This window comes from Sipha flava, unplaced genomic scaffold, assembly GCF_003268045.1.
Source record: "Sipha flava isolate LNK unplaced genomic scaffold, YSA_version1 111_pilon_pilon, whole genome shotgun sequence".
Lineage (NCBI taxonomy): Eukaryota > Metazoa > Arthropoda > Insecta > Hemiptera > Aphididae > Sipha > Sipha flava.
Window position 1 is genome coordinate 725,029 of NW_020271729.1, and position 14,547 is coordinate 739,575.

At 28.5% G+C, this 14,547-nt stretch overlaps 2 protein-coding genes across 4 annotated transcripts; one reads left to right on the top strand and one right to left on the bottom strand.

Moving 5' to 3' along the window:
- Positions 1 to 2,380: 2,380 nt before the first annotated feature.
- On the bottom strand, positions 2,381 to 9,928 carry LOC112688737 (zinc finger protein 569). Of its 3 annotated transcripts, none has more exons than XM_025562105.1 (11): positions 9,760 to 9,928; positions 8,673 to 8,787; positions 8,408 to 8,613; positions 7,392 to 7,672; positions 6,843 to 7,308; positions 5,714 to 5,861; positions 5,425 to 5,651; positions 4,860 to 5,025; positions 4,327 to 4,509; positions 3,620 to 3,793; positions 2,381 to 3,548 (listed from the first exon to the last, which is right to left on the bottom strand). In XM_025562105.1, exons 2-11 carry the CDS (start codon positions 8,757 to 8,759, stop codon positions 2,685 to 2,687), a joined length of 2,802 nt encoding a protein of 933 aa, XP_025417890.1. In that variant the 5' UTR covers positions 8,760 to 8,787; positions 9,760 to 9,928; the 3' UTR covers positions 2,381 to 2,684. The 3 variants fall into 3 exon arrangements, with proteins under 3 accessions (XP_025417890.1, XP_025417883.1, XP_025417876.1); XM_025562098.1 differs by having other exon boundaries at positions 8,673 to 8,988; XM_025562091.1 differs by having other exon boundaries at positions 8,673 to 9,026.
- A 153-nt stretch (positions 9,929 to 10,081) lies between these two features.
- On the top strand, positions 10,082 to 11,965 carry LOC112688761 (ubiquitin-conjugating enzyme E2 S). Its single transcript, XM_025562114.1, has 5 exons — positions 10,082 to 10,573; positions 10,643 to 10,790; positions 10,859 to 11,049; positions 11,109 to 11,237; positions 11,776 to 11,965. The coding sequence occupies exons 1-5, from the start codon at positions 10,565 to 10,567 to the stop codon at positions 11,908 to 11,910; spliced, it is 612 nt and encodes a 203-aa protein (XP_025417899.1). The 5' UTR covers positions 10,082 to 10,564; the 3' UTR covers positions 11,911 to 11,965.
- The last annotated feature ends 2,582 nt before the right edge of the window (positions 11,966 to 14,547 follow it).

Below are 14,547 nucleotides of genomic sequence, written 5' to 3' on the forward strand. Positions count from 1 at the left end.
CAATAAATCTTTATAAACTAACCTTTACGAGATTTACGTTTAACATGGTCAATGAGGGAGTTGTGTTACTAAACCTGTAACACTGTCCCTGGCTACGCGCCTTCTCTGGAGCGCTTGAAAACCTCGAGCAACGATGCCGACGGGATATTATCCAATGCGTATTATGACGAATTCCCTGACAAGGTCTGAACCCTCTACCGAACTCGAGATATTATATCTGGGACGTCCCCCTTGGACGAGCAAGCAGACTACTGGCCGTCGTAACGGACTTGACAAATTCCGAATTCCTTGGCCCAGACATCCGATTTCATCTCGGTTTCGCGTTCGTTCGGTTCGTCAACACACTAACAATACAATTGTCGACTCTTCCAAAAATTGTTTAATATCCCGCATTTTTTTTTTCTTTCCCAACATTTAACATCAAAGTGTTTACTTTTAATTCTCACCGAGCCTCTCGATAACACACGTCGCATGATGATTTGGAGATCTTTCCTTAGGGAACATTAATTGCCATTGAAATGAATGACTGGTGTTCGGCCAGCACGTCGTTCACACCAAACTGCTGAAACATATATCATTTGTTTTACGAGCGTGCATGCTCATTCGGAAATCGTTAATAGATAAATATGAGTCCACGATGGCCGTCACTGTTAATAGACAGATACGCAAGATTTGCACAACAAACATTATATTTATGCGACGAAAAATCCTACTCATTTAATCCATTCTATTAATTCCCCCTCGTGCGTTAAGAATATTTTAGTTTAAAAATACTAAGACCTAACAAATAAACACAACCTCGGGCTATTTATAAATCCGTATAAAACAATTTCATTGCTAAACCTTAAGTGTTAACTCATCTGAATCTATTTTTTTAATTAACTGTTACCTATGACGTCCTAAAGCCAAAAATGAATAAGTAGATGGCAACAAAAAGTATAACTATTTTAAGAAGTGGAAAGAATTTAAGGTCGTTTTTATCAAATGTGTTGTATAAGTTATTTTAAGTTATAAATTTATCTAGTCATTTTTTATAATCATACAATTTTTTTACTTAGGTACAATTTTTATTTTAATTGAGTGATAATTAAGGCATTTTATACATTTGATCCAATGAAATTAAATTTAACTTACATAAAGTCCAAATTGTTAAAAATGTTGAATTATCTGAAATTTCAGATACAAGAATAAATATGAACACAGCCTTTATGTATAAAATAAACTACTTTTACATGGATTTGTTAAAACATAGAAGACAAAAAGAAAAAACAAGATATAAATATAATTAGATAATATTAATTTAGTGATTTAAGAAGACCATGAAAAACCAAAGACCTATTTGAAGTGTTAACATCATGAGGTAGATTAATATTTTTGCATAAATGCATTACCCATAAACCATACAAGTAGGTTGTAGTAGGCTTATACAAATAACAAACTTTTTAATCACTATGTAACTTATGCTTGAATTAAGTATTTTATTTTTATTTAAAACAAATATTTTGTATTTGTACATACACATATATCAATGCATAGGTGAGATTGAAATATGTTGTGTCCATTTTATTAAACAAAATAAAACAATAACAAATTAATGAAAAACTTAATGGGTAGTGTTTCATTACAGGAACATTTTTTTAACAAGTCATAATTGTAATTGAAAAGAAATAAAATGATGCCTGTTTACCTAATCTACACTTACAGCTTAATTCAGTTAATTGTAAGACATTATTTAATTATTTTAATACTATATATATATATATAAGTAAATTACATATGCACTTAGCAAAAATAAATATAATTTAATTATATATAAAATAATACTAAGAATTAAATGTGTCAATTTACATGTTTATATAATTAAAATAAAAATTTGTATTTACAATAGTTACAATTTTTATGTACACTTACTCTTATATTTAACAATTAAATATTATCAACATATCAGAGAAATAAATGTGTACATTTTAAGATTTAATAAAGAATTTTATGTATTATATATATATTTATGTAATACAATTTTAGATTTAAGTGAAAAACTCAAGGCTTCATTTACTTGTAACACTTTACACTGTACTCAATAAGCATCACTCTTTAGTTGAACAAATGATTATTAGCATAACCTAAGTACATTTTAGATTTGTGTAATAAAAATTTAGAACAATTTTATGTATTAATAAAGATATTGTTGTTAAATAAAGTAAAAGAACTTAAATAAGACATTTGAAAAATGAATATCCAAATATTTATTCGACTTCTTTATATCAGCCTCTTAAATTGGTGAATTTAATTTAAGCCAGTATGTATGTTAAAAATGTATGTTCAATTAAAACTAGAGCTTGATTAATAAAAAAAATAGACTTATAACAAAAAAAAAAAAATTATTTAAGAGCATTTTAATTTATATAAATTTATAACCAGGTTACAGCCAGACTTACAACAATATATTATAATAGCTCATTAAGAAAACAATACAAGACCTACAAGGTTAATATTTATATGGTAACGTCATCTTGGCCACTATTTAGACATAATATATGTAATTGGTAAAAAAACAGTACTCTATTAGATTAAAATGATTTTAGGTACTAACATACCGAAAAAAAATTGTAACATGAAAACTTACATGTTAAGTTTTAAAATAATGGTAAAAAACAAAAAAAAAAAAAAAAAATATTTAAAATTTATCCTATGTGCATAGTTTGAATATGTCTCATAAGTTCTTTTCTATCCTCAAATACTTCATCGCAAATATCACAAGAAATAGTTTCTGCATAAACAGGTGCCATTTCTTCGGTGCTTAATTCAATGTTTGCACCAACTTCCTCAACATAATCTGTATCAAATACAAGTTCAGTCTCAATCAAACAATCATCATTTGGAGCTTCTAATATTATATCTTCTTGTGCACCAACAAATTCACCATCATTCTGTATGTAATATTCTACTTGTCTTTGATCAGTATACTCAATATTACACAAAGCATCATAGTCATTTGTAACAAACTGTGGCTGCTCATTTGGCTCAACCTTGATATTTGATAAATCCATATCTTCTATAGATATTTGATCATCAGGATCATCTGGATTATCATTTTCTTTGGATTCTTCTCCAAATGATGATTCAATAGCTGCTGGATCTGATCTTGAGGAATAATATAAAACGGTCGGACATGTTCTTGCGCACTCACCATCTTTAAGAACAAAGCTCTGCTTTTTTGAAAAAGATTCAGATTTAATAATAGGGTATTTTGATTCACTTGACACTTGCTTAGGAGACTTTTGATCATGTTTTACCAGTTTACCATTAACAATCTTAAATGTTTTTACTGGAGACTTGCTGGGGCTAGTCACGGGACAATATGTTGTATCATCATCATCTTCCATAATTGACTGAACAGCTTGCTCTTCTACTGTAGGCATTAGTTCATCTTCACAACTCTCTGTATCAGATTGACCTGACAACACTGTAAAGACTTTTTCTACTAAACACCATGTATTTTTTCGATTACCCAATTTGCTACGGCGTTTATATTTTCGAGGTCCAACCTAAAATATAACATCACAAACTAAATTTAATCAATAATGTATTTAAAATATTTAATGAGTAATAAACTTACAGGAACAACTCTAGACTTTGCAGTATTTTCATCACTATGTTGCACTAAATGTGAACAAAGCTCCATAGAAGATCGAAACAAATAACCACATACTTTACACTCATAAAAATTTACTTGTCCTCCCCTTGCCTCAGTTCCAGCATGATGTGCTCGTATATGTTCACGCAATACAACCTGAAATAATGATACAATTAAAACTTAAGTGTAAATCTAGGGCTTTGGACTTACAGCACTTACAGTAAATAAAAGTTTAAAAACTTTAAAATAAGCAACAAAAAGCAAATAAAAGAAAACAACAAAGTAAATCTCAAAAATGTCTGAGTTTTCATTTTATTGTTTTCATTTCATATTCATAAGTATAAAGTATTAGTTTGTACAAGAGTAGACAAATGCATCAAAATAAACTAAAAAAAAAGTATTAACAGAATATAAATAATAAATCTTGGTTTTTACAATCTGATAGAGAATAAAAATACAATAAAGGAAAATCAAACACTTGAAAAAAGCTATTTGTTAAAAAAAAACTATTGACTCAAGCAAAAATAAGCACTTTGAAATTTCATACTTAAAATTGTTGTAACATGACCAAAGTTATAACAGCATTTGAAATTAGATTTAATGTTAGGCAAAAAAAATCAAAAGTAAATGCATGAAAAACCAAATCCTGAGCATAATACTCTAACAAAATTATTAATAAATAAACCTACTCTTTGATTAAAAGCTTTTGGACAAACAGGACAAGCATATGGTTTTTCTCCCGTGTGTATTCTTTCATGTTTTCTAAGTGTACCGCCATCAGCAAAAGCTTTATCACAATATCTGCATCCATAAGGTCGCTCACCTGTATGTATTCGTATGTGTATTTGTTGAGATGACCTAGATCCAAACACCTAAAATAAGTTGAAAAAAATTAAACTCTAGATAAATATACTAGTAACCACAAAACTATGATGTAATGGTGAATTTATTTTGATAAAATTATATGATATCTAACTAATTTATACCAATAATTTTTATATTTTCCATAAATAAAACTTATATACACATTGTAAATCACCATGAATAATTAAAAATATTTTTTTTTTACTTTTTCCAAGCTTTGTAGGCTTATCACTACTACCAATACAGTACTATTTATAATAATAAGAAATAATATTTTTAAGTTGAAAAATAAAAAAACCTGTAATAATTTTAACATAAATAAAAGACCAATATATAATAAAATATTGAAAATAATTACTTTTCCACAACTTGTACAAGGAAAAACTTTTTCAGTTAGAGAAGTTCGTGTAACACTAACAGTATTTGCATGACTTGCTTTATGATTCATTAGAGCTCGTTTATCAGCTACTTCTTCACCACATATATCACAAATAACTCCTTTTTCTCTATGAGTTATCATATGTCTAAAAAATAATAAACAATATTATATTTCTATGCAAAAGCTGACTTATAGAATCTTAATACAGTATAAAATGTATAAAATGAATTTCAGATTATTTATTTAATTGGAGTCCACTTTTAAAGATAAAAAATTATACTTAAAATAATTTATTATTATTATTGTAGAAAAAAAAACCATTAAAAAGGAAAAAAATATTCATGATTCATAACAAAATCATCATTAAATCTACACAACATTATCAAAATAATTAATAATCATACAAATTAAAACATATATCAATAAAGACAAATTACTATTTATTTAAATTCGTATGATGTATTTTACTTTCTTTATATACAATATAATAATTTATGTTCAAAATGAATAGTAAAATGAGTAATAATATATTGTTAGTAATTACCGTTTAAGTCTTGCTCTAGAATGAAATCTTTTACCACAGATTGTACATTTATTATCTGTTGTATCATGTATCATCAAATGTTTTTGGAGAGCTTTATCATCTTTACATTGTTTTCCACAAAGTTTGCATGAATATTCAGATAAAGTACCAGTATGTATCTGAGACACATGATCAGACAGTTCATCTGTGCTATCAAATGTTTCTCCACAAGCTAAACATTTTGATTTCTAAACAGTTAATAAAAAATATAATAGCTATAGTTACCTAAAAATAAGTTTTATATAAATACTTCTGGAATATTTGTAGGAACCAAATGTTGCTCAGTATGTAATTCTAACTCTGACATAGATTTAAAAAACAATCCACAATGAATACACATATGTGCCTCTTCATATACTTCTTCTTCAACATTTCCTAGTTCTTTTTTCATATGCTGCCTATAACAAAACATAATTATACTCGATTAAGTCAATTTTCAATGTTATATATTAAAATAAATATAAAAAATAAAATATAATAATTATTAAATCTGATAATTCACACACAATATTGATACAAACATTTTAAAATATATATTTTATTTTGATTTATTTGATAAACTTAACAAATTTTACTTTTGATTTTTTAAAATTTCAGTGAATCATTTTTTTTTTTTCAATATAACGATTACTAATATAGACATATAATTATTAACTCTCTATTAAGTAAAGACGTCAATAGACATTTTTTGTTATTATATCCCTTAAATTACAGACATTAAGTGACATATAACTGTAACTTCTATCTCTAACAACTTTTTAAGAATTTCTCGTTGTTATCAATATAAAAGTAATAAGGAAACATGTTCATGTTCTACACGTTGTGTAGAGAACCAAAATACTTTAAAATTTTATCCTGCTGATTTTCATCATAAATTAATACACATTATTTATGATTACATTACATATGATAAAGTGTATCTACTATTTTTGAAGTAATAAAACAAATAGTTTGGTAATATTGAAGCTGTTATTTTTATAATTTAAAATATGACCTACCTTTTCCAAGAGCAAATAAATTAGCTCATTCATATGCCGAAGCGGCCAACAAAGAAAGTGATTGATTATCAAATAGTGACATATCAGATTCTGAATTGGAAAATAAATTAAATATTAAAAAAAATAATATATAATATATTAAGCATGGACAGTTTTAATATGAAATATACAAAAAATAAATAAAATAAAAATGTCACTATTAGATAAAAAAAAGACATTGAATATTATTTTATCTTCATAAATGTCAATTAACATCCTTAAACTACTATAGTAATTCTTAATATTTTTCTAAAAATAAATTTAAAAACACTTTCAGAGTAATCCTTTAAATTACAATCCCACTCATTAAAGGGTTAAAATTCACACTTCATTTAAACACACCTTTGATGCCGTTTTAAAAAATCAAATCTAGTGAAAGCTGCTCCACATGAATCACATGAATATGTGACATCATTTTGTTGAGGGTTGGCCATTATAGTAAGCTCATAACTATCAGAATTTGTTTTCTGAGTAGTAATAATATTTACACCATCATCTATATGGTGCAGACGAGCATGATTAAGAAGTGCTTTTTCACGAGTAAATGAAATCCCGCATGGGTTACATGTATGCGGTTTGGAATATAATTCTGAATTCCAACCAAGCGTCAATAAACGATCTTTCATTGGACGTCCTTTTCCTCTACCTCTGCCACGTCCACGACCACGAGTTTTATTTTTTGTATTTTGTTCTTGATATGTGTCCCTTTTATCTTCAGAATTGTCACCAGGAGTGACACTTCTTCTTTGAATCGGATCCATAAACATTAATTTGTTCATAACTTTGGAAACAGATGAATTTTGACTATCTAAAAAATTGAACATTAACATTATAAAATTATTTTCCATATATTATTAGAAATTTTTAAACATTTAAGTCAACTATTATTACCTGTACCATTTTCTGATAAATTTTCAGGACCTATATGTATTTTCATATGATTAGCTAAATCACATTTACGTCGATAACGAACACCACATAAAGCACAACAAAAAGGTCGTTCTGACTGATGAGTAACCATATGATTCATAAGATGTGATTTTCGATTAAACCTTCGACTACAAAAATCACATGGATATGGACTAACAGAAGATGACACTTCTTCACCTTCAGGTATAGGTATATCAACATCTACTGTTGATGACATACATTCAACTTCTGTGTCTAGTATACTAAAATCATAAATATTTTATTAAATTAATCTAATTGCACTTCAATAACCAAAGTTGTTAATTAATGTTACTGAAAAATTAAAATACTACCTAATTAAATATTCTTGATACTAACATTTTAAATTAAAGCCAAATATTCATTCATGAACATGCATTTTACAGTATTTATATTTCATATATAATTTTTTTTTTTTTTTCAAATTATATTAAACAAATATTTTTCTGTTGATTAATGAATCACGTAAACAAGTAGTTGGACGCACAAAACAATATAAAACTTTAAATAGTTTTAAATAAAGTCTTAAAAATGATTAACAACATTTAAAAATTTTTTTGAAAGAAAATACTAATAAACAATTTTTAAAGTATTTTGAAATATAATTTTAATTTATAATGAGAACTAAAAATGAAAATCTAATTTTACTAAAATAAGATTTTATCATTTTTAAATACTATAAAAATGAAGTATAAAAAAATATATATATGAGGGAAAAACATAAACATGTGTCTGTAATTGGAACTTCTAAATAACATTGAATACTCTCAAAATGATAAAAAATAATGAACACAGAAAGTATTATTACTTTATGACCTAGTTTTAAAATCAAAGAAGAATAAAAAATTAAAAAAAACTATTAATTTAATAAATTGTTCGATATTAAGAACTGAAGAAATTGGAGAAAGTAAACTATATTATTAATAAATAGTTAATATGATATTAAAATAACAACTTACTTGTCAATATTAGTAGAACAATCAACATCCCAACTTTGTGTGATAACTTCTTGTTCAGGGCATTCTTGAACAACAACTTCTTCTTGAACATCAAAATATTCTTGAAATTCCTCCTGACTCAAATGTTGAACTTCTTCATCACTAGACTCGAACAAACTACTGGGATCAACTGATTCTTGCTTAATTCCTTGCACTTGATCCATTTCCTAAATATTTAAGGAATGTGTTAAAATATTAAAAAAAAATTTCCTAAGAATATAACTACCTTAAAGTTATCACTGAATGAAGATATGGCAGCTAAATATTGCAATCCATCAGCATATGGCACAGATTCCATAACTGCTCTAGTCATATTGTTGAACTCATTTTTGCGAGTACCACTACGTGTGAAATATGAAGACTCAATGGTTTGTACAATACAATTGTCAGATGACAAAGCATCATCAATGTCGACCGTATCGAAATATTCAGTCTTGACATTAGAGTTACCAACACCATCCGGACATAAAATATTATCCGTTCTATCGAAATCAAGCATTTGACTATCAGAATGGATGGACCCAATATCTTCCACAAAGTCACTGTCCATGGTAAAACAGGGTGATGATTAAGGGGAAATCTAAAAAGAAACATATCTGCCATCTAAATTTGAACAACTAGTGACGATCGTCCGTACGGTCAACAGTAGTAAAACTGTACTCAAATACTACCTATCTAACATAAAGAAAAATAAAGAAAAACACAGGGCAATTGACATTTGGTGTAATATTAGACACTGTCAATGATATATCTTGAAATGTAAGATAAAACGGACGTCGTCGGCTCGGGAGTATTAAACGAAAAAATGGAAGAGTGTGAATACACACTTTGCGTACAACCGGGAGTCGTCTCTTTTAACTCCAAAACAAAAACCCAGGGTAATAATGTATGTTACTTTACGTACATATTCCCAATTCCTATGTCGAATTTCGTGAGATCTGTAATGCTTTTATCCATAACGTCTATAACCTAAAAAATTCCGATTGCCGTCTTTTCCTCCATTATTATTTATTTTTCATGGTTAGTTTTTAATTATCGTTTTCCGTACGTACGCATACCAATGTATATGTACAATCGTGTTTACATGTCCCGTAGGTGGCAAAGGTTCAATACCTCGACCGTGTCCTGCCTAGTCAACGTCTAAAAGTTTGGAGTCGCGAACACGAACGTGCTCGAAAGTCGGCGAATTGCGCGAGCGGGATATTGGCTCGGCTGACGCGAATAGGGAACAAGGCGCGTTCATCATGGCGGACATGTTTAATGCGTAGAAAATTTCGTCCCTAACCTAATAAAATAACGACAAAAGTACTTACCAGCCTTGTATCGGATCAACGGGCAAGTGCCAAGTATCGTTATTCAGGGTAGTTTTTCGTCATGTAATATATATTTGAACGCGAAAATATCGATCATTAGCGTTACGACGCCATTTTACATGGATACATCGGACGGAATTCCTCTGTAGACCCTTCCCCCGCAACCGCACCATCGGTGGCGGCGGCGGCGGGAAGCGCGCGGTAATTTTGCTCATGGAACAAAGAATCAAAACGAAACGTCGACCGTGAATACGACCGACGTTCACCCAGCGCACACGACAGTTGACATTGCCCGTAGCCGCCGCAGAATGGCTCACGGTTACGTGACACGCGAGTCGTTACGGGGGCAGCTATGTGAATTCCGATGACGCTTCCCGTTGCCCACCGATATTTCTCGGAAACGGACGGCCAACCGATAAACCGTTACGTTTCGAAATCAAGATATCCAACGTTCCATTGGCCCTCTCCCTGGCGGTGGGGGGTGAATCGTTAAAATGGCTACCTTTGTCCGTGCTTGTGTCGAGCAGTCGAGCCTTCTTATTATTATTGTTGATTCATGACATAATACCTAACCACTGATAGTCTTATACCGTTGTACTATGTTATTACGATATTCGTATTTTGAATCCCTATCGCGATTCGAAATCGTGTAAACGTACGCAACAGTATCTCAACCAGTCAAAATCAACAATATCCGCGTGCAGTATAGAATTTTTTTCATCGCTTTTATTACCGAGTGACTTTTATTACCTAACAAACACCATCAATTTAGCTTCCCAATTCCCGTTCGATAAACCACCAAAATATGAGTTCCGTAAGTACAATACATTGTTGTTATTTGTTTTGCACAAAATGTGTCTTACTCGTACGTTCAATTTTTTAGATTTCAAATGTCGAAAACCTATCGCCGCAAACCATCCGCAGGATAGTTCGGGAACAAGAAGAATTAATTAAAGACCCACCAGAGGGTATACGAATTGTCATAAACGAATCCGATGTCACCAATATACAAGCGTTTATTGATGGTCCTGGTAAGTAATTTAACCTATGTAAACTATTTTGGGCATTATGTTAACATTGTTTTTCTCATGATGCACAGCTGGAACGCCATACGCTAGTGGTCGTTTCAACGTGAAATTAGTATTAGGCAAAGATTTTCCACATACACCACCTAAAGCATATTTCCTTACCAAAATTTTCCATCCAAATGTTGCTAGCAGTGGTGAAATATGTGTTAACACTTTGAAAAAAGATTGGAAACCAGATTTAGGAATAAAACATATTCTTCTTGTAAGTAAAACATTTGATAATATTTTAATTAAATACTATTATATCCATTTATTTTGTAGACAATAAAATGTTTATTAATTGTACCAAATGCTGAATCCGCTCTAAATGAAGAAGCCGGCAAACTTTTATTAGAAGAATATGACCAATATTTCCAAAGAGCACAAATGATTACTGAAATTCATGCACAGGTATGTTTTCCTTTTCAGATTCTTTAATATGATTCATTTTACTGATTTTAACTTTCAAGTTTAAATCATGTAATAATTTATTTGTTTTTATATAATATATTTTGAAATTTACTCTTAATTATACTTTAAAATGATTGTCCCTTAAACATTAGTTATATTTATACATTTTTTTTTTCTTTTGGAATGTTGTATAAATACAAATGTCATATTTGACTGATAATACAAGTTATTTATTTATTATAAATATTTTAGTCAAAATACTTGAAAATAAAATTAGAAATCTTAGTCATAAGTGTATCTTATTCCAACAAACATAATTTAATATAATATAATGAAATCAAAATATAATATAAAAATTTATATCTGAGATTAGTGTTTTACAGAAATATGATGTAACTAATTTTCAATGTACATCATTAAAATTAAGCTAATAACCCATTTGTATAAGTATTTACTTTAATTATTATATAAAGTAAAGATGTTTTGCTATAAATTCTTAATGAAAAGTACTAATCATTATTGTTGCCAACATTTGCAGGTACCAAAGAGTATGAAAATAGGGAGAGAAGATAATTCAAGTGATGGTCCATTAGCAAAAAAACATGCTGGTAGCAAATCATTAGACAAAAAGAAGATTTCCAAAGATAAAAAGAAAACGTTAAAAAGACTTTAGAGTGTACATTATTGTATTTATATGTGTATTATATTATAGTTTATATCCGGCGAAATTCATCAACTCTCATTATATTAGCCCATTGAATTACCACCAACTATTAAGTAGATTTTCCAATTATGTTTTTTTTTTGGTTTCTGTGTTAATAAATTTAAGATTTAATAATTTTGTGTAACTTAAAATGTTAAACCTGTTCATAACTTTAACTTGTAAATGTAAATAAAATAAAAAAATTTATTTATTATTAAAATATAAAAATAATGTTCTCAAATTAATATTTTTCATTTTTGTTATTTAAGGCTTCATAAAATATATAAGTATTCCTATCTTAATTAAATAGGCAATTGTATTTATTATGAGATTAAATGGATAAATAAAATAATTTAATTTGCAAACCTTATAATTGACTATATAATTGTTGAAAAAAATTAAATATATTGTTTATTATTTATGTGAATTAAATGATAGACTTCTTATCAACAAGTCAATGACTTCAACCCCATTCATTTAAAATCTCGACGTATTCACACCATATTCAAGAAAAATTAAGAAAAGAAATTTACAATGACAATTGTAAAATCCTATTTCTATAGTACCTCAACCCCCAACATCAAACATTTATATTATTTACTTTTACTATCTATTAAGCTATTAGTAGGACAATTCCCAGAATTTTTTTACCAATAGCTATGCCTACATAATTGTCAATTTGCTTTTAATATGAAAGAAAATTATTTACATACCTTAAGAAACATAAATAAAATTGAAAAAATAATATATACCAATTTATTTAAAACTACCTCTCCCTTGTCCACTTTTCTGGGCGTCCAAAAGTTTTACTTGAGATGGAATTATCTTGTGGGGTTCTTATTAGTACTGAGTGTAAACAATTTATTTTGTTTCTTGTTGGCTGCTATTATGTATTAGGTTAGTTGATTGTTTAAGGCTTATCTGTATACTAAGTTTGATGTTGTGCTATTGTCTAGTAGCAAAATGTAATGGTACTCGAGATAAGTTAACATATAACTGCCCATGGGAAAAAAATTTCTGCGGAATATAAACCCTATAAGGGTGATGGTCATAACGATTATATTGTTTCGCACACGGTTTTATATAAGACCGTGATTCCGCAACTCTGATTATCAATAGCTTTGTTCAGTAGCATCATTTGGAGAGGGACAAGGTGGGCATTTGCTCCTGTATGATCAAAAAGGATCCTAAAAGGCCGATCGTTGTCGCTTATGGCTATAAGCTGTTATTTGTGAAAAATCAAGCATATTTTTATAATTTTGAAAATACTGCGTAGGTACTAAATAATTGTTTATTACCACAATATTTGATAATTGCCAATTGGTATAAACTATAAATAGACACATGAGAATTTTACAAGAATAATAAATTTCTTTAATGAATTTAACCATCATTTGAGCAATTCTAGCAATGATATTTTTACTTGTAATATTTTCTTATCTTCCAGTCCTGATTTATTTCAAAAGTTCTTATTTATTGTCTTTCCTTAATCATTGTAGTCATTTTAAAAATGATAATTTAATACTTCAAACTGAATTCTTATCTACAAAAAACTTAACTTAATTAACTTAAATTATTCTAATAAAGATCGAGACGATGGAATTCATGATCTTTTTTCAATTTCTAAAATTTTAATTAAACTTTCTAAAGCTTTTACTGAAACTCTTAAAATTATAAATATTCTTTTAACTTTGTGTGTAACAACTGCTTCCAATGAATGTTTTTTTCTTTCCTTAAATTAATTAAAACCAACTATACGCTTGACAATGGGAAATGATCGGCTGAGTAATTTGTTGGTTATAGCTGTTGAAAGTGATACTGCTGCAAAAATTAATTTAAATGATGCAGTAGATGTATTTTCAAAAATGAAAAATGGAAGATATCCACTTTCAGCTTAGATTGATTTAGGATTAAGTTAGATTAAGTTAGAATAAATTAACCTTGTTTAGATAATGTTTATAAAATACAAAATTATATTTTACAAAAATTTAAGTTGTATAAAATATAACAAATAAAATATGTACCTTAAGTATAAGTTAAAACGTGTGAGCGAAACTCTTTATTTCCCCCGGTAGTATGGGCCGGTGAAAAATGTTGCCCCCCCCCCTATCAAAAACGGAAATAATGCCATTGGCCTTATACCATCACACATGTTAGGAGGGCTCAAGTTTATTAACAGCGTAATAGAAATGCCGAATTTTAACATAAGGTCGTGAGATTGTAGGCCAAAAGAGCTCAAAGAATTTAAAAAATCTAGAGGATAATTCTAAAGTAGGTATCAATTGTATTGCACACTATGTCAACTGATTTATACGGTATGCCTTGACCGGGAATTTTCTGTAAAATCAATTTATTTATTTCATTCGCTGTATCGTTTCTAGCTTTATCATTCATTAAAATAAATATCGTAATATACTTCTTGTGAATTCAGACAACGAGTTTACTTATCATCTGTGGAACCAAAAAGTGTTAACAAACAACATTAAGGATCACATTAAAATTAAATTGTGATATTTATATTACTTTTTTATATACATTACATACTGATTAAAAAAAAAAAAAATACTTCATAATTATTTATTTCCCAATAAAAATAATTTCTTATTA

What these genes read in the sequence shown, in the direction of transcription:
- LOC112688737 (XM_025562091.1), bottom strand. Translation starts at nt 8,996, where the DNA reads ATGGACAGTGACTTTGTGGAAGATATTGGGTCCATCCATTCTGATAGT. An exon ending in TGTTCTACTAATATTGACAA is followed by an intron (nt 7,673 to 8,407) that starts GTAAGTTGTTAT and finishes TTATGATTTTAG; the next exon opens with TATACTAGACACAGAAGTTG. An exon ending in TTTATCAGAAAATGGTACAG is followed by an intron (nt 7,309 to 7,391) that starts GTAATAATAGTT and finishes TCAATTTTTTAG; the next exon opens with ATAGTCAAAATTCATCTGTT.
- LOC112688761 (XM_025562114.1), top strand. An exon ending in AGCGTTTATTGATGGTCCTG is followed by an intron (nt 10,791 to 10,858) that starts GTAAGTAATTTA and finishes CATGATGCACAG; the next exon opens with CTGGAACGCCATACGCTAGT. An exon ending in TTACTGAAATTCATGCACAG is followed by an intron (nt 11,238 to 11,775) that starts GTATGTTTTCCT and finishes CAACATTTGCAG; the next exon opens with GTACCAAAGAGTATGAAAAT.